The sequence below is a fragment of the Poecilia mexicana genome, unplaced genomic scaffold, assembly GCF_051168715.1.
Source record: "Poecilia mexicana isolate PSO_F unplaced genomic scaffold, ASM5116871v1 scaffold_14, whole genome shotgun sequence".
Lineage (NCBI taxonomy): Eukaryota > Metazoa > Chordata > Actinopteri > Cyprinodontiformes > Poeciliidae > Poecilia > Poecilia mexicana.
Genome location: NW_028263383.1, coordinates 6,907,969 through 6,932,958, shown reverse-complemented (window position 1 = coordinate 6,932,958; position 24,990 = coordinate 6,907,969). Strand labels below are relative to the sequence as shown.

At 36.8% G+C, this 24,990-nt stretch overlaps 1 protein-coding gene across 1 annotated transcript; it reads right to left on the bottom strand.

The window, feature by feature from the left end:
• Window positions 1-1,135: 1,135 nt before the first annotated feature.
• Window positions 1,136-23,495, bottom strand: LOC106915933 (periostin). Its single transcript, XM_014983890.2, has 23 exons — window positions 22,990-23,495; window positions 22,102-22,200; window positions 15,552-15,616; window positions 15,316-15,473; window positions 14,313-14,477; window positions 14,088-14,234; window positions 13,834-13,975; window positions 11,919-12,131; window positions 11,146-11,280; window positions 10,829-10,974; window positions 10,292-10,428; window positions 8,798-8,928; window positions 8,576-8,706; window positions 7,241-7,343; window positions 7,079-7,146; window positions 6,940-6,985; window positions 6,827-6,859; window positions 4,100-4,315; window positions 3,938-3,976; window positions 3,199-3,243; window positions 2,998-3,084; window positions 2,885-2,920; window positions 1,136-2,757 (listed from the first exon to the last, which is right to left on the bottom strand). Exons 1-23 carry the CDS (start codon window positions 23,106-23,108, stop codon window positions 2,702-2,704), a joined length of 2,517 nt encoding a protein of 838 aa, XP_014839376.1. The 5' UTR covers window positions 23,109-23,495; the 3' UTR covers window positions 1,136-2,701.
• Between the last annotated feature and the right edge of the window lie 1,495 nt (window positions 23,496-24,990).

Below are 24,990 nucleotides of genomic sequence, written 5' to 3'. Positions count from 1 at the left end.
CTGACTGCATAGGAACCTGGTTCTATAAACTTTTGGACAATCATCTTAAATTAAATTCAATCCATTAAACTTTGCTTTATTTTGGGGAAAAAAACTATATATGTATAAATTAACAATTTAACTATACATATATATATATATATATATATATATATATATATATTTTATAGGAACAACATCAGACATCTCAGTCCAGAAATGTGCAGTTCTAGGGCACAGCTCCAAGATACTGCGCAGAAACCTCAAGCTCCCAGGCCTCTGGTAGAGGACCCGAGCTCAGAGGATGAAAGAGACCACCCACGGAGGGTGAGAAGGGAATTTTATATATATATATATATATATAAGTACAATACTAGGGATATTGTACTATTCCTAGTATTGTACTACTAGGAATAGTACATTTTCAAAGGCTTGTATATATTAGCATAGTTATTCATAAGTAACTAGGAAATTTAAAAGTAATTAGAAATCCTTAATCAGTGAATTTAAGCAGAATTATAAATAATTGTCATTATGGTCTTTTTATGTATATATCAGAGCAGATAATAGTTTATTTGCATCAAGCATGATGGGGTGTGTTTCTTGATCTCTTTCGACCAAACACACCACATTAAATTAATCCCCCTGTTTTCGATTTACACAAGTCGTGCATTTGAGATTATTTGGAAATCCTTTTCAGTCACAGTTCATCCATCATAAAGTAAATCTGGATGGGACTTTGCTCTTGTCTCAGCAGAGACTCCCCTCAAGCTCCATAAATTTTTGATTTGCTGCTATGGTTGGCTGGTTTTAATTTAGAGTTGAAGAACAAACAGCGTAGTTCTCTGGAATTGTACTTGGAGAAAAAGAATGTATGAAATCTTTGGATCAGATTCTGGGAGACGGATTGCAATGTCTCTGAGAACTGGGGGACCATAATGCATACTGCACACTCATGTACCTTGTGGTCGTAAAAAATAAATAAATAAAAACAATACATTTCTTCGAATGGAAATTGCAGTCAGTATGACTGCTTGTTCATCATCTATATTACATGTGTAGCTATATTGTTACAGAGACACCTGTCATAATGCTCTCATTAAGATGGCACTTGTCACTGCTGTGAATAGTGAAATTCTTATAAAAGTGCAATGGGTTGCTGGTGAGGTTTTTAATAATAAACATGGGATTACACAAGGTCAGCAAAAAAACAACATATCATGGCCAGACTTCCAGGTTCCAGATTTACTTGGTAGTTTTGCTCTCTGTTCCTATAAAACAGAATGACAAAATGGCCCCTCTCTCCACTTACAGAACAATTTTAATACATCCTTTAGATGAAGTCTATGAGACAGATTTTGGCATAAGCATGTTTTGGCTCAGATGTGTGACATCTCTTCATTATGGTTGCGTGTTTATGGTGTGATTGGGACAGTTGCAAAGACAACTGTGGAACTAAAGTGTCTCGACAATTCTGTGTAACGGGAGATATGTCATGTATTTTTCTCCAGGATTTATATGATTATAAATCTTTTAAGCAGTAAAGCTAATGTTGTAATTCTTCAGGCATATTGTTGTCTGGGCTGGAGACAGACACCAGACAATAAAACATTTTCTTAAACGACTTTTAAAAATGTGCAAACAGTGGAGTTATTTGACACGCGCAACACGAACAAGGTGTAGAGGCTGAAGTGGGCGTGGCCTACTCTATTTAATTCTGCATGAGGCAGAAATTCGATGATTTGAAGCTTTTTGTTATCAAGCTATTAAAAATCTATCATGCTTCCTATAAGCAGTTTAGGTTACTAATCGGACTTACTACAGAAGGATCAAGTCACTAAAACATAGATGTCAAATAATTCCAAATATATTCTGAGATGACCAGCTCCATATCTGAAACTATTTCCATTCCACAAATAACTTCTAAAACAACATTGACATAATTTAACAGCAATTATAAAATTGACCCAAAATTTAAATAAATAAATCCACAATAAGTAAATGCTGTAATCACTGGTATCTTTTTAAGCACTGGTAACTGAAACATTCTTGGCAAATGACATAACTTTCTTGGTGACATCTAACTTTTCATTAGAGGACAATATGCTCTATTGCTAAGTATTTCAGGTAATATCTCAGCAATATGAAAAACAAATGAAACAAAGTCTATTTCATATGTATTTACAAATGAATTTTTTTTTCAGCAACATTGTAAATGTTAGATGCAAACATGGTAGAAACTTATATTCGGGACAAAGAGAAAGTTTAATTTTCCAAAACAAAAGGTTTCTTGAAAACTGAGAAAAAAAATATCCAATTTATTTTTCACTACCACTTGAATAACAGCATAGTGATATTAAAACACCATTTGTCGTGATATTAGAAGCATAATTTTATACAAAAACTCATTGCAAACCTCCCAAAAGTCTTCCTAAGAAATGTCTTCACATCATAAAAACTTTAAAGGATCAGTTGTAAAATGTCTCATTTTTCATCCCCCATTTATTCCACTATAAAATTTTGGCTTTAAGATGCAACATTCACATGAAAAGTATTTTAATTCCATTACAAAACTAAAACACATCATTCCTACCACACAGAGATTGGCTTAGATGATGTTAAGACAAATAAATTGCTTGATTCACTCGATTAATTTGAATTAGTCCACAGTTACACCAGAACTCAACCAGGAGCACTGATCATGCATTCCTTCTGTTTCACATCACTCCTTTGGTTTGTAATGACGTTTGACCAGCCTTGCTCTTCTTCTTACTCCAGCTGTGAAAGATAAAACAGGACTAATTATATCGGGTTTGTGATGGAGGATAAATGGGAAACGGTTAAATTAGGCTACAGAACAAATGAATTGCAGGTTAAGGCTTTATATTTCTATCCAGGCTCTTACTTGGTGGCTTCTTAGCTGCAGAAAATCCTCCGCCCTCTGTAAAAGGAAACAGCTTTTTCAGTCATGCTGATGCATTGCTAAATCTTTACAGATTTGCAGGTAAGGGATTTCACCTTGAATGAGTCTGGTGATTTTCCCAGATTCTTCATTTAGCAGAGCTGGGTTATCACCGAAGCTGGTGATCTTAGACAAATCTGGGACTGAATGTGCAAACAAACCTCTTTAAAGATAGTCACTGGACATGCATTGATATTGACTTCGTCGAGTCTTCTTAAACTCAACCGTTTTTATGCATTAATGTGCAGACTTCTTACCCGCAATGATCTGAGGCTCGTTCACCGTGGTGATTGTGGTTTCACCTTTAAGATTAGGATGGGAGAAGAAGGTTGGGTGCCATTTAACAGTTTTGAATCTCTATTGACTGAATTTGCTTCCCATTATTTCTTTGGTTCTTTCAGGCTAAAATCTCCTCACTGCATTTTAGCATTTCAGTCTAGTTGAGGACTGAATTTTGACAGGCTTTGTAGCCATTTTGTTTTAGATATGCAGCTAAGTTTGGAATCTAATACTAATATTAGACCCATTTCACATCAGGCTTCAGCTTTCAAAGAGATGATTGTATATTTATTTTTGTCATACAGACAAAGTCATGAGCAGACTAGTGACTGCTAGGTGTCCAGGGGCCATGGCAACATAGACACGGCCTCATCACCATTCATCATTTGCCACCTTGCTCAACAGATGGTCCGTGTGTTTGTGCTGATATGCTTTTTGCATTTTGCCAAGCATGGTGCTATTTCTTTTTATTATTTTCAGACATGCAGTGCCATGAAACAGTAGACACAGCTCTACATACATCTTCCGTTTTGCCTAGACGCTTGAGAGTTGGTCTTTCTAAACTTTGCAGCAACACCTTCCATTGAGCTCTGCAGTAACTGTCAATGATGCTTTCACATTTTAACAAGATAGAGAGTGTTTTTGCTGAAAGAGACATAGTCTTAAATCGAGGCTTAACGCCCTCTGGAAAGGATTCAACATTTTAGAGCAACCTACTTGTTTCTGTCCTCCTCCTACTAGTTCTGTCTTCTCCACCTGCATTAAAACATATCAGATCACAAGTGATCAGCTTGTTGCTTTTCATACTTCCTTGGTTGTTTTGGACCCACAACACAACGGATTAGTACATTTTCCAAATGCACATATTTTTTAACTTACCTCCGATAATTCTTGTGACCTTGCTCATGGAAGGCTGTCGGCCGATGACCCTGGTTACCGTTTTGGTGGACTGGTCCACCTCAGCAACCACCTTTGAGCCAGCTGGTTTTATCACTCTTGTCACTTGTTTGATGCTTGGCTTCCCTTCAATGACTGTGGTTACTGTTTTAATCGAAGGTTGTTTTTCTTCAATGATCACCGTTTCTGTTTCGGGTACTAAAAAGAAACATGTTAAAAGTTATGTTTATAAATGTTGCAAAGGCATTTCTTACCATAAAATATAGCTTTAAAACTGTTTATATATAATTTTTTTGTTCTGCTTTTTGCAGTGGATTAAGTTGTACCTGTTAAATAAAAGCATTTTGAGTCGACCAAAGATTGTGGATCCACACATCCACCATACAAAGGAAGCTCGTTCCAGCCGCCTAAGTTGGTAATCTAGTTCTTTCTGTCATAATCCAAATCATGGAACCACAGGTGAGAGTTGGTAAGTTGGTGGTGAAATCAGGTGAGAGTTGAAGTTTATGTAAATGTAAAGCTTAACTTTTTGGCCTAGATCTTTCATCAACACAAGAGTAAAGCAATGCCCATGTTAATTCAAATGAGGCCCACATCTGTCTACAGCTCCTTAACTCTAGGTTCCCCAGTCCAACACCTTCCTCTCCAAGACAACACCTTGAGGTCAAAGAGGGGCTGGCCTGGCAGAATCTACACTGGGACCAAGATGACAATAACTGATTTGGCAGTACAAAGATTGGAAAGCCTCCCTTCAGCCCGTACTACTCCAGATCCAATCATGCAGACTTATTAAAAGTCAGCTACTTGCATTTTAGAAACCAATTTGCATTAGTTTTATAACATACATCACACATTTCAGTACTTTCCAAAATGCATGCTTTTAATTTTCTTTTTACGAAGATTTGAAAATAATATGACAAAAAAAGAACATCTGCCAGAAGCCTATTTCAAACCTATGACTATGTTTTATCTGACAATATTTATAAGGGCCATAAAAAGAATTACAACTGCCTTCTAATCTGTGGCCTGGGGCCTTTTGGCCTACATTTAGACTCAAAGCCAGAGTAATATCTGCTCTTTGAAATTAGGTCATAAAGTGAGAAGGTAATTTACTCTTCAAACTTTGGCTGTTTACCTTTGTGCATATAATACTGTTGCAACACTCAACGTGATATTGGCAACAAAGTATTAAAATGGCTGGTGAAAGTGTTTATCACCACTTTTTTTTTTCACTGTTTGTTATGATACAACCACAGACCTCGGTTACTGTGGAGCCTAATGCTGAGGTGGAAAAAAAGGATGTGTGTTTTTCTAAAACTTTTTACGTAGAATAATGGAGAGTTGTCAGGATTTTGGGTTGTTTTTTTTTCTGTGTTTATGGTTTTGATCATTTCACTCTGTTTGCCAGTAGTTATTCTTTGTTTTGATTAAATCAGACTTTTTCTGTATTACTGAAGATCTGTTTGTTTTATTTTAGTTAGATTATACATATTTACTAATGTCTAATTATTTTTGGCTAGGGTTAGCTGTATTTCCTGCTCCTCTGTCAGTTTTAGTCCTCACAGCTCCCCTATGCCCTCACCCTGTCTCTCCATATCTCCCTCAATTCCCCACCTTGTTTTCCAAGTAGCACCATTGCTCCAGCATTCAAATGCCCCTTACTTAAACAGCTCCCCTTCATTTATTTTTCACTGAATCCTCCTGTTATCTTCATGCCATCTGCTTACTGCTTTATTTCCCGTTTTTGCTATTCACTGAGTTTTTGTTAGTTTTATTTAATTATTTCTCCCTTAAAATTCCTCAGTCTACTCGCCTTCTCTTCTGCATTTGGGTCCATCATCACCACTTCACATTATGGCAGACGTTTTGCAACCACATATGCAGCCTGGCTGAAACAATACCGGGGCAGCTGCAGGGCTTTTAAGAAATGTCTCTAAAATATTTCCAGAAGAGACAGAACTTTTTACCCAATTGTCTTTCCAAAATAGTTCAAGATTAGTTGGGGCAGATGTAACGCTTTGAACTACCTTGTTGCTGAAATGTGAGACTCAGATACGTTTTGACTTGTAAAGTGACTGTGAATTTATTTAAGGATTTCAACAAACCTAGAAATTATTTGATTTCGGTTATGTCTGATCAGTTTTTTGAGAAGTAGAATTCTGTTTGTCATATAAACACTGGGATAGTTTTTCAGAAACTGAATCATAATACTTTTAGCATGATAAAGTATGTTGGCAAGAAGAAGTGCAATTCAGTTGAGTACAGCAGGGAGAAGGCGTCAAGGTCTTATCAAGTCAGTTGCATTCTTTTCCCTCTGCGTCATCAACTTTCAAATTCTTCAAATGCAAACCTTGGGAGTTTAAGATATCTGAGTTTGAATTGAAGCCCAATTACTTATGAAAACTTTTTTTTTCTGATTCATAATAATTTTAACGCTCTATGCGATTTGTATTGGCTCAGTTTAAATGAGGAAAGGACTTCCACATGACCTTTATGGTCTATGACTTTAAACCCTTACTACCTGATAATGAGAGTGGAGAAAAAAAAAAAGCAGTACCAGACAATAGTTCTAATGTACTAATGAGCTTCATCTTGCTTCATAATGGATTTCTATAGTTATTATTCATTAAACAACATTTATACCAATAGAGCCTGCAGGGACTCCACAACAAAGCTGGTCTCTATCTTTTAACAGTGTTGTCGTCTTACCTTTAATATAACGAGTAGTTGTGATGATCCGTTCTGTAAAGTAGTAAAATCAGTTTTAGCTTCTATTTTTACTCATCTTACAGCATTAAAGTAAAAAAAAAAGGAACACCTACTAATAAAGGTGAGTGGGATCTCAGCGTAAGTAAATCCAGAAACAAACTAAAGAACAAAAAGCACAAACAGATGATATACTAAACAGACTAGTTTTCTCTTTTAATCATGATTGATTGTTTTTTTTTGTTGTTCTAATACCTTTATTTCAATATACTTAATCAGCTTTTGCAGCACCAACAGGAGGTCCTGACGGCCCACAGGTAGGTCTATACATGACATGCAACATATCTTCTTGATTATGCAATATGTCTATTATGCCACTCGAACACACATGATGGGGTGTTGCATGCCATTTCTTACCTGCTGGGTAGAGAACATTTTTCACCACATGGACCACACCATTTATAGCCATCAGATCACTCTTTGGAATCTCCACTGAGTTGACACGGATAGAATTATTTTCCTTTGGGGGAAAGAGAAAAAAATAAAAATCAAACCTTGAGAATATGCCATTTTTATAATTTTGAAAGAGAAATGTATTAGAAAACCAAAATATTGCAACACTTCATTGTAGCTGACCCCAAAAATAAACAAGCTGAAGCAGGTAGAGGCTCAAAGGGAGGTAGACATGAGGAGTGAAGGTAAAGAATTCGCATTGATGTTTAAGATAAGATATTATGCTTTATTACTCCTGGCTGTTCTCCACAGCATATTGTTTAGCCTTGAAGCAGTTTTCATATAGGCCTCTCTGATGTGAGTTTAAAATGAGAAAGTTGGAAAAAAGTTGAATCCAAAACTCAAATTCCCAGAATGTGTGACCATAAAATTTAATTACACAATGACAAAAGCATGTTTATGAAGAAACAGTAAAGGTAGTTAAAGGTAAAACAAAGGTTGAGTGTTAAAAAACACTCAACCTTTGTTTTATCTTTAACATATTTCATTCAAGAGATGCTTGTGCATGCAATTTACCTGAAGTTGGAAGTACGTTTAGATTTTTTTTTTGGTGACATTTGTATTGCATATGTGCCACTAAATCCATTTGAAAGCAGATTTTGAACTTGTTTTAGGATCTTACATGTACAGTTTTAAAGTTCTGAAAATATGTGGTCAAGTGTAGAAAACAAAATGGCCGCTGAGAATTGGATCGATAGGAAAAAAAAAAGATTTTCCCCTCCAGATCAGAACTCAGTCTCTGATGCCACTGGAGGGGATGAAACATCTTGCTGTGGAACCAGAGAATGGCAGATTGATTAGAATGTTATCTGGAGAAATGTGTCTTCTTCTTTGGTTTGTTGTGATGAAAAAGAAATACTGAGCCCAAAAGCAAGCTGTAAATTTACTTATCTGTCTCAGCTCAGACTCTTGCCTGTAAGTCACTCGTGGTAACCTATAGATCATGAATAAAAGAACAAGATTCCGGCTACAAGAAGCTGAAATTAGCTTTTTACACAAGGCGGCTGTGTTTGGTCAGGAGCTTCATTAGGGTCTGCTATTCAAAAGGGGTCAACCCTCACTGAAGTGGTAGATTTGGGCATCTAATTAGGATGCCTTGTTGTGAAGACTTTCGGGCATGTTCCAAAAAAAAAAAAAAAATGGTTTCAAAATGACCACTTAATTGATGATAGATGGATGTATTCATTCACTTTCTGCTTTTTTGAGTTGAGGATGTAGAAGAAATGGAAAAGCTCTTACAGATTTAAGTTGGAGGGGTTTGCCTTGCAGAGTTTTCAATAGATTAGTCACTTTAGCTTCTAGTCCTCCATTGATGATGATGCCCTCACTGAAGTGGTAGAGAAGAATGTTTCTCAAAGCCTTTACATCACCTGCCAATGACGACACAGACGATTTTGATTTGATTACTCAAATGCATACCTGAGCTACTAAACTCGCGGTGGGGTTTTGATGGATACTAACCTTTAAGCAAATCCAAGTCATCTGCACCAAGGGCTTCAAATGCCTCGTCAGTTGGTGCAAAGATTGTGTAGGAGCCATTCTGCTTCAGCAGATCTTCCAGACCAGCTGTTTCCATTAGTGACAAGAAAATCCTGCCATTGACATTATTTGTCAGTGGGAGAACAGAAAGAAAGAACAAACAAACAAACAAACAAAAAACATTTAAAATGTTAATAAAAAAAAACAGGAATTAAGGATCATGAACATTCAACAGAAATTATGTTACCATTTTCAAATTTACAATCAGTGAAGGCAAATGAAGAACATGTGAGCTGCTGAGTACGGTGGCCGACAGGTGCAAATGCGCAGCAACAGAGAAAACATGCAAGCAAAAAAAAAAAGAGAGAGACGCAAACAAATGAAATCCAGCAAACAAGAAGAGATGATGCAAACAAAAAGCAAATCAAATGCAGCAAACAAAAAAAGAGACGCAAACAAAAGTCCCTCCTGCTTTGCTCGACCAAAACAGCAGAAGATGCCTCATCAGCACTGCGGGATAATAAATAAATAAATAAATAACTTTAGTAAACCAAAAATATTTACAGCTATTACCAGACTTAATGTGTTTCACCTCCACTCATAGGGGAAAAGTATTGGGAGTTTTTAAAATGATTTGCCGGGAGACATGGGTTCTGTCTCGGTGTACCGAACCTGTAGCACCCGGCCAGCTGACAGCTGCCAAGGGGAGCTGGCTGTTAATGCAGCGGGAGCAGACAACTCCGAAAACGTTGGAACAATATTGTAATTAAGTGATTTACTGAGTAGATATTTCAGATCTATACATCTACATTGTCGCCTAAAAACTTAGTAAAAAATCATTTTGTGTAATTTTAAGTGTAACACAGCAAAAATAATTTTGCCGCCATTGCAACATTTCAGACACCCGTCTGAAATGTGAGACTGATGCAGACCCTAAATTTGGACGCAGCTGTTTTTGTTCGACTCCCTCTAGTGGTCTGGAGCACTTCCGTTTTCATCACTTTTTGTTTGCATCTTTTCTTTTGTTTGCTGCTTTTGCTGTTTGTTTGCGTTTATTTTTTTGTTTGCTGCATTTGATTTGTGTCTCTTTTTTGTTTGCTTCATTTGCTTTTTTGCGTCTCTTTTTTTGTTTGCTGCATTTGCTTTTTGTTTGCGTTTCTTTTTTGTTTGCTGCATATGATTTGCTTTTTGTTTGCGTTTCTTTTTTTGTTTGCTGCATATGATTTGCTTTTTGTTCATGTCTCCTTTTTGTTTGCTACATTTCATTTGTTTACGTCTCTTTTTATGTTTGCATGTTTTCTCTGTTGCTGCGCATTTGCACCTGTCGGCCACCGTAGCAAAGAGCCTGCAAGTAGAAGCACCATAAAGGGATCTTTTAATCTGACACACATTAGAAAAAGCAGGAACATTTTGCTTTGGGTTTGGAATGGTTCATTTTAAATGTAAAATAAATATATGAAAAAAAAATGTTCTCACTTAAAATTTCCATCAGCATCCAGGAGTTCAAAGGCCGTTTTGTCGGCTGGTTTGATCAACGACGTCATGACATGAAGGGCCCCATTCATTCCCTCTTTACTGCCTCGGACCATGCATGCGCTTTCTATGCACACGGCCTTTGAAAAGAGAGAAGTCCAGAGAGTTCAATCACACATCTAACAATCACTGTTTGAATCTGGAAACAATTTCTTTCAAGGGGAGTTAGTTCTGTCACACAATCTTCTTTGATCACAATCAATCAAACTAAACAATACAATGTTTCTGTGAAGAAATGAATCCCATATGATTGTAGCTTCCAAAGCGAGCAAGCAGAAACGTATTTAGCTAGTTAGCAGCTTTAGGTTCCAGCCGAAATACATCCACAACATCGACAAACAGCTCACCCATCGACTTCAGATTTCAAAGGTGGGAGCCACTGTTTGTCATTGGCTTTCACTTCAAATATAGTTATATATAATTATATTTTGACATACTTTGTTCACAGTTCTCTCAAACAGACACAGACATAGCTCTCACAGTGCGATAAATGAAGACTCTGAGCAGTTGGCCAGAAAGTGTTTCCAGCAGCTGTCCGTTGAACAGCATACTCAGTGAAATTTTTAACTTCAGCATGTGGTTTTGCAGAATGATTCTCAGGTATTCATCATCTGCCATCACTTCATCTGAAAAGTACACATTAAGGATAGTTTTAAAATAAAGCTAGAAAAAGCAAATATTGCAGAAGATCGCTTCCACTTTCTTCTCTGTATGTAAGATGTTAATGACATGAAATGTGAACTTATCACACAGAATAGCTTGTTTTCTGTTTTTCAAAAGAACCTATTTCAACTGACCTGTGAAGACGGCATTCAGTGGAGCGAGGAGTGTGTACTGTGTGTCCGAACTCAGGGAAGACGTTAAACCCATTTCAGACACCAAGTCGCCGAAAGTGCTCTGGGATTTTCCAACCAGTTCCCTCACTTCCTTGGCTAATCAAGGGCATACAAACATGAAAAACACAAACACATAAAAGTATTCAAACCCCTTGACTTTCTTTACATCAAAATTATTTTAATTTGACAGTAAATGGATAAAAAACAAGAAGAAATCCACTGTTGAAATGTTTTTGAATTCCCAAGTTTGCAACAAACCAGTCGCAGGACTCTTCACATTTAAAACAAAACAACATATGGAGGAAGATGCTCTGGTCAAATGACTACTTATTCCAAGTGCTTTTTATTTATTTTTTTAATCTGGACACTTAAGAGCTCCTTGAATACACTGTTCACTGTTCAGTGTTCAGTCATTATCATCATTATGGTGATTACCATCACCATGATGGTAGCAATCATCATTATGGTGATTGCCACATAATGTTGAGATTCTTCTCTTTGGCAAGGACAGAGAAGCAAAATGGAGGTTAGAATCAGTTGGGACAACGTTGCAGTCAAATATATGATGCAACGGTTCAGAATATTTTCCTTGTACTTCAGAGTTATGCACTACCTTTTGTTAGTCTCTCACACAAAATCCCAGCTTGTGGTTGTAACGTGACAAAATAACAAAAAATTCAAGGGTTCTTTTTGTAAGTCGCTGTCGTGTAAATGACATCAAAGAAGTCACTTACCTGAATCAGGGATGAGCACCTGGTCTATGAGGTGAATTACTCCATTAGAGGCTACGATATCCTTCTTCAGCACCATTTTGATGCCGTTGACAGTCAGACTGTCACCGTCACAGCCGATCTCTATGGTGCTGCCCTCTTCAGTCTCATACACTGATCCTGCCATGATCGCTTCTGCACACTGGACACTGTTCAGCAGGTGGTAGGTCACCAGGGCTGAAATATACAGTAGAAGGTGCTGATCAGGTTGTATTAGGGCAATTAAATAAAGTTATGATCAAAATTCTCCAGATATCAATTCAATCAAACATCTGTGAGCCATACCCACAGCCCACAGTCAGAGGTCAAGTAGAGTCCATGCCTTCACTGATCAAGGCTGACTTGGCAGCAAAAAAGTGGACTGATGAACTGTAAGGCTGATGGACATCATATAATGCCTGTGGTGCATTTGATATTTTGGTTGTTGCTTCTTCTGCCTTTGTGTTGAGTAATGATTAGATCAATCAATATGCTTTTGTGCTCCACAATCCAATCCTGAACCATTTTTGTTTTGTGACGGGTCACATTCCCTTTGCCAACGGAGGTCACAGCCGTTAGAAAACAGTGTTTTAGTGTTTTGTCTCTGATGGATTGCATTCTTGTACTCTAGTAGCATGTGATCCCTATCCATGGGATACATACACACACATACACACACACACCCCCACGCACACACACACGCACACCCACACACACACACCCAACCAACCAACCATTAACATGCTGCAAAATGAAACATGATTTATTAGAGCAGGGTCACTCGTGCTCCATAGGCTACTTCTGATTTTCACCTCAATGTTTTTGGTGCTTTCAGACATCTCTCGGGTGTAATTTTTTTCACCACCAGGATGCAGAATTCAATATCTTCTCACTTGAAAGACGCTTAGATGCTTATCTATTTTAACTAAATAATGAGGTGTAGCTGTTAATGTGACATCTGCGAAGCGCGAACGTTAATTCTCTCAACTAAAAGCGAGAGCTCTTCTCAGAAATGTGTCGTAACGATTGTAGAAAATAACTTTTGTATATTTGGCTTGTTTCCTGAGGTTTGAAGGCAGCTAGTACACACTCCCTCTTATCTTCTGAGCCCAAATCAAAATTATTAGCTAATAGTTACCGTATCAGTTTGACGTTACACACTTCTTTGTGTGTACAAGTGTGTTGTGGACGATGACCTAAGCCTCGTGGTATGGAACAGAAGCTCAGTTTATGGGACGACCAGCTGTGGAACTTGATGGGAGTCATCTGGCCAGTAAGATTAAATTGCATATTTTCTTGCCAGCACTAGCGTGTGGCTGTAAATGCACACGGTGTCTTTGATGATGGATGTCCTAATATTTCATGGTACTATGATTATAGTGGCTAAATTTAATACCACAAAGACCAATATTTTTTGTAGCTTGAGTCTTTGTTTTTCAAACTGTTATGCCTGAAACATGTTTTTCATCAATCTACCAAAACAAAATGTTTTTAAACTCATGTAAAATATCCAATTCTTAGGATTGACTCAATTTAAGGTAAAGTATTACAGTTTTACATAACATGTATTCATAATTATAATTGAAGTAAACTCTGTCTTTAGCATCAAGTTTGAGTTATGAGTATCTTGTGCTTTAACAAAGCAAATGATTTAATTTTAAACTTTTTCTAGGTGTTTTAAGGGAAGCTCCTTTGGAAAATATTAACCTAGTTAAAAAAGATGAATATTAAATAGGGTGAATGCATTGTTTTAAAAAGCATTACAACAGTGTCTTGGACCTGTACATGCAATAGAGTGGTAATTATATGAGTAGCTGGAGCATTGAAAGAGTCAGAAAATGTTCAAGTCAGCTGAAATCATAATAAGACAATAAGCATTTTAATTACATCATGTTTGTACCTTTAATGACCGGCTCGTTTTCAAAGATACTCTCCATGAATCCTGGCGTCAGCTTATCGAAAGCCTCATTCGTTGGGGCAAACAACGTAAACTGACCAGGCTGGCCCAACTTATCCATAACACCAGCAATAAATACTGCATTCTAGAAAACCAAACAAAACAAACAAACAAAAAACAAGAAATATTGTGTTAAATGTAAATCCAGAGAATACAAGACTTAATTCAACTGCTGAAGCCATTGCAAGTTTGATTACATTGAAAGATGAAAGCTCTTCTTCACTCTCCAGGTAGTCCTTGATTGTACCAGTGACAGATCTGATCACCCGATCTATGACATGCACCACGCCATTAGTTGCTATCTGGTTACCATGGATGATCCTGGCACAGTTCACAGTCACAACCTAAAGAGAGAGATACAATTTTCAGTGCGGTCATTATGACTATGTGACTCTGCACCTGTGAGTGTTTCATAGACTGACCCCATTAGGATAGTGGTTGATGAAGATCGCCTGGTCATTGTACATCGAAGTGACAGTCATTCCATTCTTCATGTCTTTGGTCATCAGGCGGTGGTTTACCATGTGATAGTGAAGCGCATTGAAAAGCTCAATATTCACGTTGTCCTCTAACGCAGCTCGTGCAGTCTATGGAAGTCACAATAACAAAGAGAGTACGGGAAATGGCTTTGTTAATGCAAATATGTACAGTAATTTGAAAAAGAATTCATAATCCCTAGACTGTTGCACATAAACACAAAACAATATTGTATTTCATTGGGATTTTAAGAAATAGACCACGACAAAGTATAGTGCACAAGTGTAAAATGGTGGTGGCCAGCTGATCTCGTCAGCTCAGGTTCTTTGGTGATGACAAAATGATGCTGTCACGGTTTCACAAAGCATGTGGTGCATTCAGCATGATCTGAAAAGTTCATTTTCTGCCACATGTAACGATGGGCACCAAGGTCAAAAAGCATAGTTGTGATCTAATATATCCAGAGGACCTCCTGTGGCAAACTGCAAATGATATTTTTCAATAGCTTTCTCCAAGTAATGCTTCATCCCTCAACTACCTAGTGAGGGATGAAGCACTACTACCTTGTTCTTCATGATGTTCTTTGTTCCTTAAAGTTCATGAACAAATCTCTAAAGCCTTTGCAGAACTGTTGTATTTACTGTTTATTAAGGTTTATTTACAAGTTTTGTGGTTTCAAAATGTAGTTGGTTTCCCTTAATATTACTTTTGGTGACATCAGATTAAAGTGAGCTGAATAACAGGTTGTGCCACACTTTTCTGATTGTAATTTTTCAATAATTTTACAAAAACCATTTCATTTTCCACTTACTTAAGAATTTTGGTCTATCCCAGAAAATCTCAATAAATCGAATGCAAAATTTTGTGGTTTAAATGTGAGAAAGTGTGAAACGTTTAAGAAATTAGAATATTTGTTACAAGACTATTTTACACCTCCAGATGACTCACAGGATTCAGTTCATCCCAAGCCTCATTGCTGGGTGCAAACACAGTGAAGGTGCCTGTGCTTTCGATTTCCTGTCTTAGCTTTGACATGTCAGAGTATCGTTGTGTGGTTTCAGCCTTTACAAGCCCCAAAGTATCATATACATTTTCAATTGGAGCCACTGCAGGATAGAGAAAATTAGAGTTAGCAATTTTTGACTAAACAAAGAGCAATAAGTTTAGACCACAGTGGATCCTACCTGCAGGGCATCCTTTCATTCCATCCAGCTTCATGTACCCAGGGCAACACTCATACAAGATCTCCCTGGAGAAAGGGAAAAATAAATACAATCGTGAAAGTTTCTGTTCACTGTTAATCCTTAAACCAGAAGCAGATGTAGAATAATAATAAAAACCCCTCATTATTACTCAAGTACTTGCAGTTGCTGTGTGTAGTACTGTTTCAATTTTTTTGGCAGCAGAATGAAAATAAATAAAACAGAGGGAGATCAAATATGAATGTAATGCAAGTTGAGAGAATTAAAAAAAAGCTGTCTTGAGTGAGCAGATTTGGCAGCTGAGTGAGAGAAAAAAGAAAACAACATCTGGAGCCATGAGACAATGACAACTGTTTGGATCATGACTGGTGAACTAAAAAATAAATTGCATAGCAAGGCTACACAAAGCAGCACTTTTGCTAAGTTTAATGTTTTTCGATGAGGAGGACATGGTGTATGGGGGACATCTTAAAAATAAGTGCGAGGAGAAAACACAAGGAAAGCACAATAAATATATTCAATATTTCCCAAAGACAAATTGTGAAAAATTTGTAGCAGATAACTCAGAAGACATTTGGAAACCCTAATGAATATTTATCTCAGCAGTCAGCTAATGGCATCCAGCGAATGTCATATAACAATAAAACAAATGAACACACATAAAGTCAGTGCAACAGAGCAGTACAGATCAAAAGACATGAAAATCTGAGCAAAACAAAAGACAAAAACTCTACAGCTGCCATGAAGAAAACAAGTCTGTAAGAGTTAACATCGAAGTCAGAGAAACTTTACTGGACTTGAGAGTTTTGCTCTACTGCTCCACAGGAAACAGAAGATTTACATGACAAACATTTATCATGTTAACAAGGACAGCAGACAGGTTTATGTAATGTGAAAATCGTTCTCATGACTTGCTTGTAGCAGAATTGATTGGGCTATACTAGACTATATCACTTCAAACTTTAGCAATCTCATCAAACAATTGATCGGTCTAAAACGTACTGAAAGATTAATAATTATTTCCGACCAAGGAGTTCTAATAACATATGCAGCCTTATCTCTGAATAGGAATGTATAGTCAGAACATTATCTTTTAATTAAAGCTGCAGTATGTAACTTTTATAAGAAAATATATCTTACATATTTATTAAAACTGTCACTATGTCATGACAGAATGTTATGAGGCAGATAATGTGTGAAAAGATCAATATCATTCACCATTTGAAGAAATGTACCGCTCCCAACCAAAAACATGACTGTCACCATTTCAGCTTCAACAAATATGTAAAAATACTTTAGAGTTTAACTAAGGTTTCGGATTTCTCTCTGGGGTTTCATGTAAGCTACATTTTGAGTTGTGATATCTCAAGATAATTTGAGAGGACACGTTAGGAGAAAGAAAAAAGTATTCATTGAAGACCTTTGGAGTTGTTACACTGCCTTAATCCAAACTTCATCTCTGGATTTACATTTTTCAGCTCAGCTGACAGGGAATCACGGCTCACAAGATAAGCTGAAGATAGTGGTGCATTTAGTGGAACTAGTGGGTGACTTTTCTGGCCCAGATCCTTCAAGTATTGGCCACTTTTCATTACTTTGGAATGGATTTGTAGATATAGCAGAAAAGGAACCATGCTGATCATTCATGAGGAGTAAGCAAAAACCTATCATAACCTGCTTCCAACTGGTTGGGAAACAATTCTTGGAATATTCTTACACATACCTTTCCTGTCCGTCTATTTATCTAATTTTTTTTAAGTCGAACAAATGGGAGCCGGACCAGGGAGAGAATAAAATTGTCAGAGATGGAAATGGAAAGTGTCTGGCCCCATCACGATAGACAAAATATTGGACCAAATTATTGTTTTTGGAGGCAGAAATAAGTATCAGATCTTTTGGGTATCATTATCATGTAACTTGTAAATGTGCAAAGCCAACCGGGAATCTTATTGGCTTGTCATCTGAGTCAGAACCTGGGATTTCCAGGCTCCATGCTGGAATGACAACCCAAAACAAAATGTAGGCTTTCAGCCAACAGTCTCTTAACTAGCTTTCATCATTCACTGTAAATTTAAAAGTCTTTGCAGAGAGCATTCATGCTGTCTGCTGTAATTCACAGCACACAGTTTCATTCCTTTTTGATTAGCTTGCAATTTGTGCAAACAGACTGAATGATATGTATTTTTTCTCAACTGTGCTAGATCTGGGAATGATGAGAGGTTCCTGTAAACTGGACAAAAATGTATAAAGTACACAATTAAGAAATGCATAAGTGACTACTCATAAAATCTATAAAAAGACTTTCAGTCTTTCTCTAGGCCCAACATCCAAAGGAATGCTCACACATTTGTGACAGATCTGGAATCCGACACGTGTTAATACATTGCTTATAGATGGCACTCTTAATCAAACTATGCACACACTGGATGACGGTGTTTCTCCACTGCTGTCTTTGCTGCCATTGTTGGATGCAAAAGAAGAAAAAAAAAAAACAGGTAAACAGAATCACTGCAACAAAGGAAATACTGCTAAACGTTCACAGGCATGGTACAGTTCCAGTTAACACACAGTTTTAGTCAAAAGCTCAGCAAGTTAAGACTAAGGGGTTTTGATACCAGCTGAGGTTGATGTGTCTCTGCATTAGTCAGTCTTCAAAGTGTACTGTTCTCTCAGTACAAACTGTTTATAGATACAGAGGTGGAGAAATGACCAAATTTAAATTGAAACTAGCAGAAATAAGACCAGGACACTAGAACCGAAGCTATTACACAGGCTTACTATGTAGAATGTTGTATTTAGATGTCTCTTCAAGAACATGAAATGACACTAAAATGTAACAGAAATATTATGGCTCAAGATGCAGAGTTTGACTGATGCATAAATGGTAAAAAAAAAAAAAAAGCTCAAAAAGAAGTCCATTTTACGTTATACCCTCTCCAACTCCCATCCTTAAGGTTTTCTGTGTTTTTTCACTCTATTGAAGAAAAAATAAGCTCTTATTTCAGAGTTTCTGTTGTGACTAACCATGACTTAGTTATGGACCAGTTAAGACATGTAAAAGATTTCCTTAGTCCAACTTGAAACTAAAAGAAACTGGAAGAAAATGCATTAGTTTTTCCCCAAAGCCTGGAATAGTTTTAGGGAACTCAGGCTGCACATTAATGCAGGGATGTGATGAAAACAAATGGGTGTGTTGACTGCTGGATAAACTGCTGAATATTGAATTTGGGGTCGATAAATTTAAACATCTCCTCTGAGACACAAATAAAGAAAGAAAATGTTAGGCAATGGGAAAGCTGATCCACAACACTGATTCACAGATGAAGTATTATTGAAGTAGGTTAGGTTAAAAATTTGCTCAGATATATTAACAGATGGATGATTAATTCCAAATACTATTTTTCAGTTTTAACACGGAACTGACTAATGCTGTGCTTAATGATGCATTAATCTTCAGCATACACTAGTGAGAAACATCTTTTTTCTCACAATTTCAAATAGTTGAATCAGGGAAACTTTAATCACCTTTAATCTGCTGTCTTTTGTTGTGGAAATTGCCAAAGCGTTCATATTATTTTATATTTGAATTTTGAATACATAAATACTGGCTGCGCAATTGTTGGCAGTCAGAGGTGGTATGAAGTCACTTCTTCTTCTTGGCTTTTACTCCGACAGGATAATAGGTGCAGTAAAGACCAGAGACAGAACAAGGCAGTTCGCTGAAAGCAATCATCAGAATAATGTGGCCTCCAGATGAGCAGCAGTGCACAGATGAACGCACATACCTAAATAATTGTATCTAATGAAAATTGTGGCAGTTCTTCTCTGTTATGCAATCAACCAATCATATGCATGATAAACTGTCTGTCGTATATCTTCATTTATTTCTTATATCTCCAACCTGTCTTATAAATCTTGTTTGTGTTTTTTTTGTTTTTTATTACCGGTATGTATTTTATAATCTGCTTGCTTTTATGTCAAGGTGACCTTGGGTGTCTAGAAAGGCGCCTACAAATAAAATGCGTTATTATTATTATTACCTTAAAATACATAGAGAAGTGATTTCACCTCTTTTTCTTGGAGTTCAGGTCTATGTTGTTTTTTTTCTTTACATAATAATTGGACTTTACAAGTTTCCAGTTGAAAATACAACAGGAATCACTCCTAAATATGGAATTCTGACTAAGAAAGCCAGGAGTGGTGGAGCGGTCCAGAGTTCAGAATCCAATATGATGGATACCCAGAAAAGTTGCAGGAATTAGCGATTTATTAACAGGTTTAAACAATTACATTCCTCTTAAACCAGACTGCAAAGTGTCTGTTAATGAACCAGTTCCATTAGTGTCTGAAAGCATAAAATGTGGAGTGATATGCTCTCATTGGCTTGTATCACCACTTACCGTCACAACAAACAGAAAAGTCCACTGATTTTCTGACATGCATCCAGAACACATTCACGCCAGGTGTGACTTTATTCCAGGATCCAAGCTCCAATATGAAAGCCAAATGACAAGAGGAACACATGCTATGCCCCTTTGGGGAGTAAAAGTTCAAAAGCAGCGGGGTTCTTGTTGCATAAGAAAGAGCTGGAGTCATCAAATCCAGGCCTCGAGGACCGGCTGTCGCAACTTATAAATGCGTCTCTCCTTCAACAGCTGAGTCAAATAATCAAGTCATTAGCAGAACTCTGGAGAACTTGACTGCATACTGAGAGGCAATTCAGCCATGTGATTCACTGGCGCTGAAGACCTGGACTGGAGGACACCTGATAGAGAGCCTGTCATCCTAAACACCCCCAAAACACACCAGACTCTATTTTGTCATTTCCACTCTTCTATCACTTCAAGATGGTCAAAGTTCTCAAATCTGATTGATCTTCACTTGTGTGCAGAATAATTCAGTTGAGGTCTGATCAGTCTGAGCATTTAAGATTTAAAAGTAGAAATGTTTAAATATGTTTAAATATATTTATTTTCCCCCAAATGATTGTGAATCACATTCCAACTTCAGCATAATCAGGCACCAGTTTGATTTGAGTGCCTAAGTGGAGTTAAGGCCAGACACCCATTTCCATTTCCTGGACATACAGGAAATGGAAATGCACCTCACCCCTTCACCTTTACCCCCACCATCGGGGTGGGGTGGTTTGGAGACAGCTGGGAGTGTCTCTGCAAAGGAGTTATGAAATATTAATTGAATGTGTAATTGACAGATAACATGTTTGGAGTGGATTGTACCCCTCGCCCCTGATGTTCTGCTCCAGCTGTTGCTGTCCTGAGCAGAAGGACCTTGTGGCAAAATCAAAAACCACTTCTACTTGAAAAGTTCATCACTACATAAGAATGGCATATATTCAGTCTAAATTATTGATTCCACTGTGTCTTATCAAAATGTCTTTTTTGGAATTTGTCTTCCAGTAAATTCCCTGAACCATGGCTGCAAGACACTAATAATTCTTGGAAAATTGAGTAATATTGCTTTCTGATAACATATTTGAGAATTGTGTAAGTGTATTAAGTCAAAAGTTGCAGCTGTAAACCTACTAATCGCTGCTATTACATTCGCATTACTCAGATAAACATTTCTAAGAGGCTAAGGATGCTATTTTTTATGACTGTGTGGTTTTATTCTAATATTTCACATTTTACCTTACTCTTCAGTCTCTTTTTTTCTTTTTTTATTATTATTGCTATCTTAGAGTATATGAATGTCCTGTATTTCAGGTGCTGATACAGAGGAATTTCCATGACGAAAGACAAGAAAGGATGTTCATTTCTGAAATCTCTTCAGGTGTCTAATATGTTGGTGTCTTTGGATTAATGACTGCATGTTAATGATAGTCTGAAAGACTGCACCACATTTTTCACACTCTCTGCTTGATAAGGTATGAAGCTCCAGCTGGGCCTTACACTCCATTGGCTGTTTCCTAATATTACACTCATTTGGTGAGGCGTTTCCCAAGAAAAAAAAATGTTGTTGCGGTAAATTCATCACGACATTCCTCCAGATTTTGGCTCGAAAATATCTTCCTTAAATCATAATTAGTTAAAGTAAGAGCAGACAACATTTCCATGAACACACAAAAAAGCTCAACACGCTTACAAAGACTAAAATCTCATTAAACCAGATGCATCTCCTGGATTTTATCCACAACCGGGTAATGTTGAAGAAGTTCAACATAGGAAATTACTGCGTTACAAGTCCAAACTAGATATGAAGGGGTATGAAAGACGACAAAGAGTGCAGTTGTTTTACAGTATGTAAAATTCTGCCTCTTTTTCTAGGGAGGAAAGTGGCTGGATTGGTTGACCACAGAGGCAGAAATTTAGAGAACTCAAACTCAGCTGCCCTTATCCACCTGAAAGTGGTGATTTATTTTCATGCAAATAAAAATTCACAGCTAATATTCATTCTGATCTGACAGTTATTCAGTGGATTTGGTAAAGCAGGGAGCAGTTTGCACTTTAGATGACTGTTCAATACTAAGACCCAAAGCATATTTGAACAAATCAGCAATGTAGGGAAGACTTACGCCTTCTTGCCACAGATGGATTTTTTGTACCAGTTTCTACATGTGCTGAAGTACTTTTTCTTGGTTCCCTCCACTTGCTGCAGTGCACACACATTGGGCCTGTCAGAGAAAGGATTTTGTGGGGAGGAAGGACAAAAAAGCAAAGAAAAAAAAAAGTGAAAATCAAGTGGAGGAGTATAGTGTCATATGTAGGCGCGGACAGGGTAGATTAGTTTCACAAGACACACAAATGAGCACAAATTGTAGCAGAAATGGCAGTGATTTGACAAAAATGTATTTTACTTCTAAGAAAAATAAAGTTTTTCTAAGTAATTTTCTGAGCAAGAATTTTGTTCTTGCTAAGAAAAAAATTGTAAAAATGTTAAGGGTCTTAGCAGTAAAAGAACCTTAAATCACTGATGGGATTTCTATACAAATGTTCTACGTCTATTGTCAATTAAATGACAATAGATGTCGCTTTGTATCAATCACTAATTGTGAAAGACGAGCAAAAAACAACAAAAACCCCCAGCAAATATTAATCATACATATTTTAACAAGTTAATATTTGTGTCTGCGCGTGAAGGACATGTCCAGTTGTTCAACGTTGTGATTGCTTAGATTTTTTTTCATCAATTATGTCCTTTGAAAATAATGGGACGTTCATTCTCAAATTTAAATTAAAGTGCTGAAATGCTGAATGAAAATATGAAACTAAATTAAGCACAAAATTAACTTATCTTGGTGTAACTCTTAGCCGTTTGTGAAAGCCGTTTTCTTTCAGAAACACACGTCTACTAATTTTTTACCGATGCAGCTAAAGTTTGAACTCTCTGTTTAGCAGTAAAGACTATCTACATACAAATAATTTTCCTGATCTATCCTTCTATTTGTTTCCTCTCTTCTTACCCTTCTTTCCTCGCCCGTATGCGACTGTGGGTGACTATTTTGTCATAAGCTGAGGAATCCACACTTCCTAGAAAGAAGAGCGCCACCATCACTAAGGTCACCACTGGTAGTTGATCCATCTTGAGGAGTTATCAGTCCTCTGCGCCTCAAGGTCACCAAAACACTCTCCTTTTTGTTCTTTGAATACACACTCTTTTAAACACACCCTTTTTAAAAACCCACCCACAAGATATGGGACCACATAAGTGAGAGGGGGAGCTTTTATACCAACATCCCTGACTCTCCAACACACCCACTCTCTATTTACTCTGCTCCTGTCTTTTCCATACCATGACGTCCTTCTCTCAACCACACACACATCCTTCCTCTCAGTCCAAACCCTTCCTCCAGCCCAGACTTCAGCACAAGTTCATTGTCTCCTCCTTCCTCATGCTGCTTCACACATTTTATATGAACTTGCTCAACCACCATCTCATCCCATAGCACCAAGGACACCAAATCAATTTAAAAAAAATACATGCTGTAAATAATGTTTAAAATTAGCAGTAATTTAAGGAATATGCAATTAGGAGCCTTGGTTAAAGGATTTCACAGGTCAACGGGTGTTTTTTTTTTTGTTTTGGTTTTATAAAAAACTTAAAATAAATAGATGCACTGAATTTAATTTCGTACTCCTAATATCTGTTCTCAAGCCAACTCGCTTATGACATCTTTTCAAATCACTTTAATCAGCCATTTGCGGTTACTCAGAGAAAGTCTGTTTTTTGTTGAGATTTTGCATTAATGACCTCTTTCATTCATATTTTATACCCCACTTTGATCCCGCTTTCCCTTTGTGTTTTCCTTTTTATTATTTGAATCAACTTTTCCTCCCATGATCTTCTTATTTTTCCTAAACCTCTTCTGCCTTCCTTCTTCTTGCTGTCATGCTCATTACCTCAACTCTTAAACACAGTTCCAGTTGTTTTTTTTGTTTTTTTTTTCTGCAGCTGTCTTGCTCTCCTGTGTTGAAGCCAAATCGCATACAACTTTCAAAAGAGGAAAGAAAAAAAAATCCATCATGAATCAGCCTCTGTGGAGAGTGTTCTGTACAGTCTTGATTTCTGAAAGGAGCAGCTTATGCAAAGAGATGCAGACAAATTCGAGCAAACTCTTCTATGATACTTTTTCTATTAAAATGACAACAAAACACACTTTGGTAGAGAGAAAATAAACTTTTGGAATAATTTTCTTTGTTGCTTGAAAGACACACAGTTTAACTATGCAATTTTTAATACCTGTACATCTGAATCCTGACTATATTTAGCAGATGAGCTTCTGGGAACCTAAGACGATGCTATGCTACAGTTCTTTACAGGTCTTCCAAATGTCAGGTTCAAATATAGTGTCTGGAAAAGGAAGTTTTCCATAAAGTTTTGGCAAATACTCCTCCTGTAGTACAAGTGTATAATATCTAAGGCAAGGCAAGTTTATTTGTAAGCATGTTTCAGCGATGAGGCAATTCAAAGTCAAAAAGTTATTGGCATTATGAAATAAAGAAAAGTTAGAATACAGACTAAAATTAATATTTCGGTTGATATTACTTGGACTCAACTCTAACCAAATGGGATTTTAAATTTGATTGGAATGAACTATTTCTAGCTTTTTTGCAGTGCTCTAATTTGTTCTTGGTTACTGGATCATAAAACCTGAATGTTGCATATCCATGACTCCTACTATTATTACTGATAACTTAACTGAAATTTATGTCAAAAAATCTGAAGTCTTCCATTAGCTGAGATGCTATTTTATTTATTTACTTTTCGTTAAAATTTTTAAATAGCCCATTCTACATATTCCTTATTATTATATATAATGTAATTATAATTTACTGTTATTCAAGTACTTAAAATAATTTTAAAATGAAGTTCAAATTAACCAGTTAATTTATTTTCTTCAATTACAACAAAGTTGTATTTAACTTATCCTCATGCTGTCAATTATCAATAAGTTCAGTCTGCT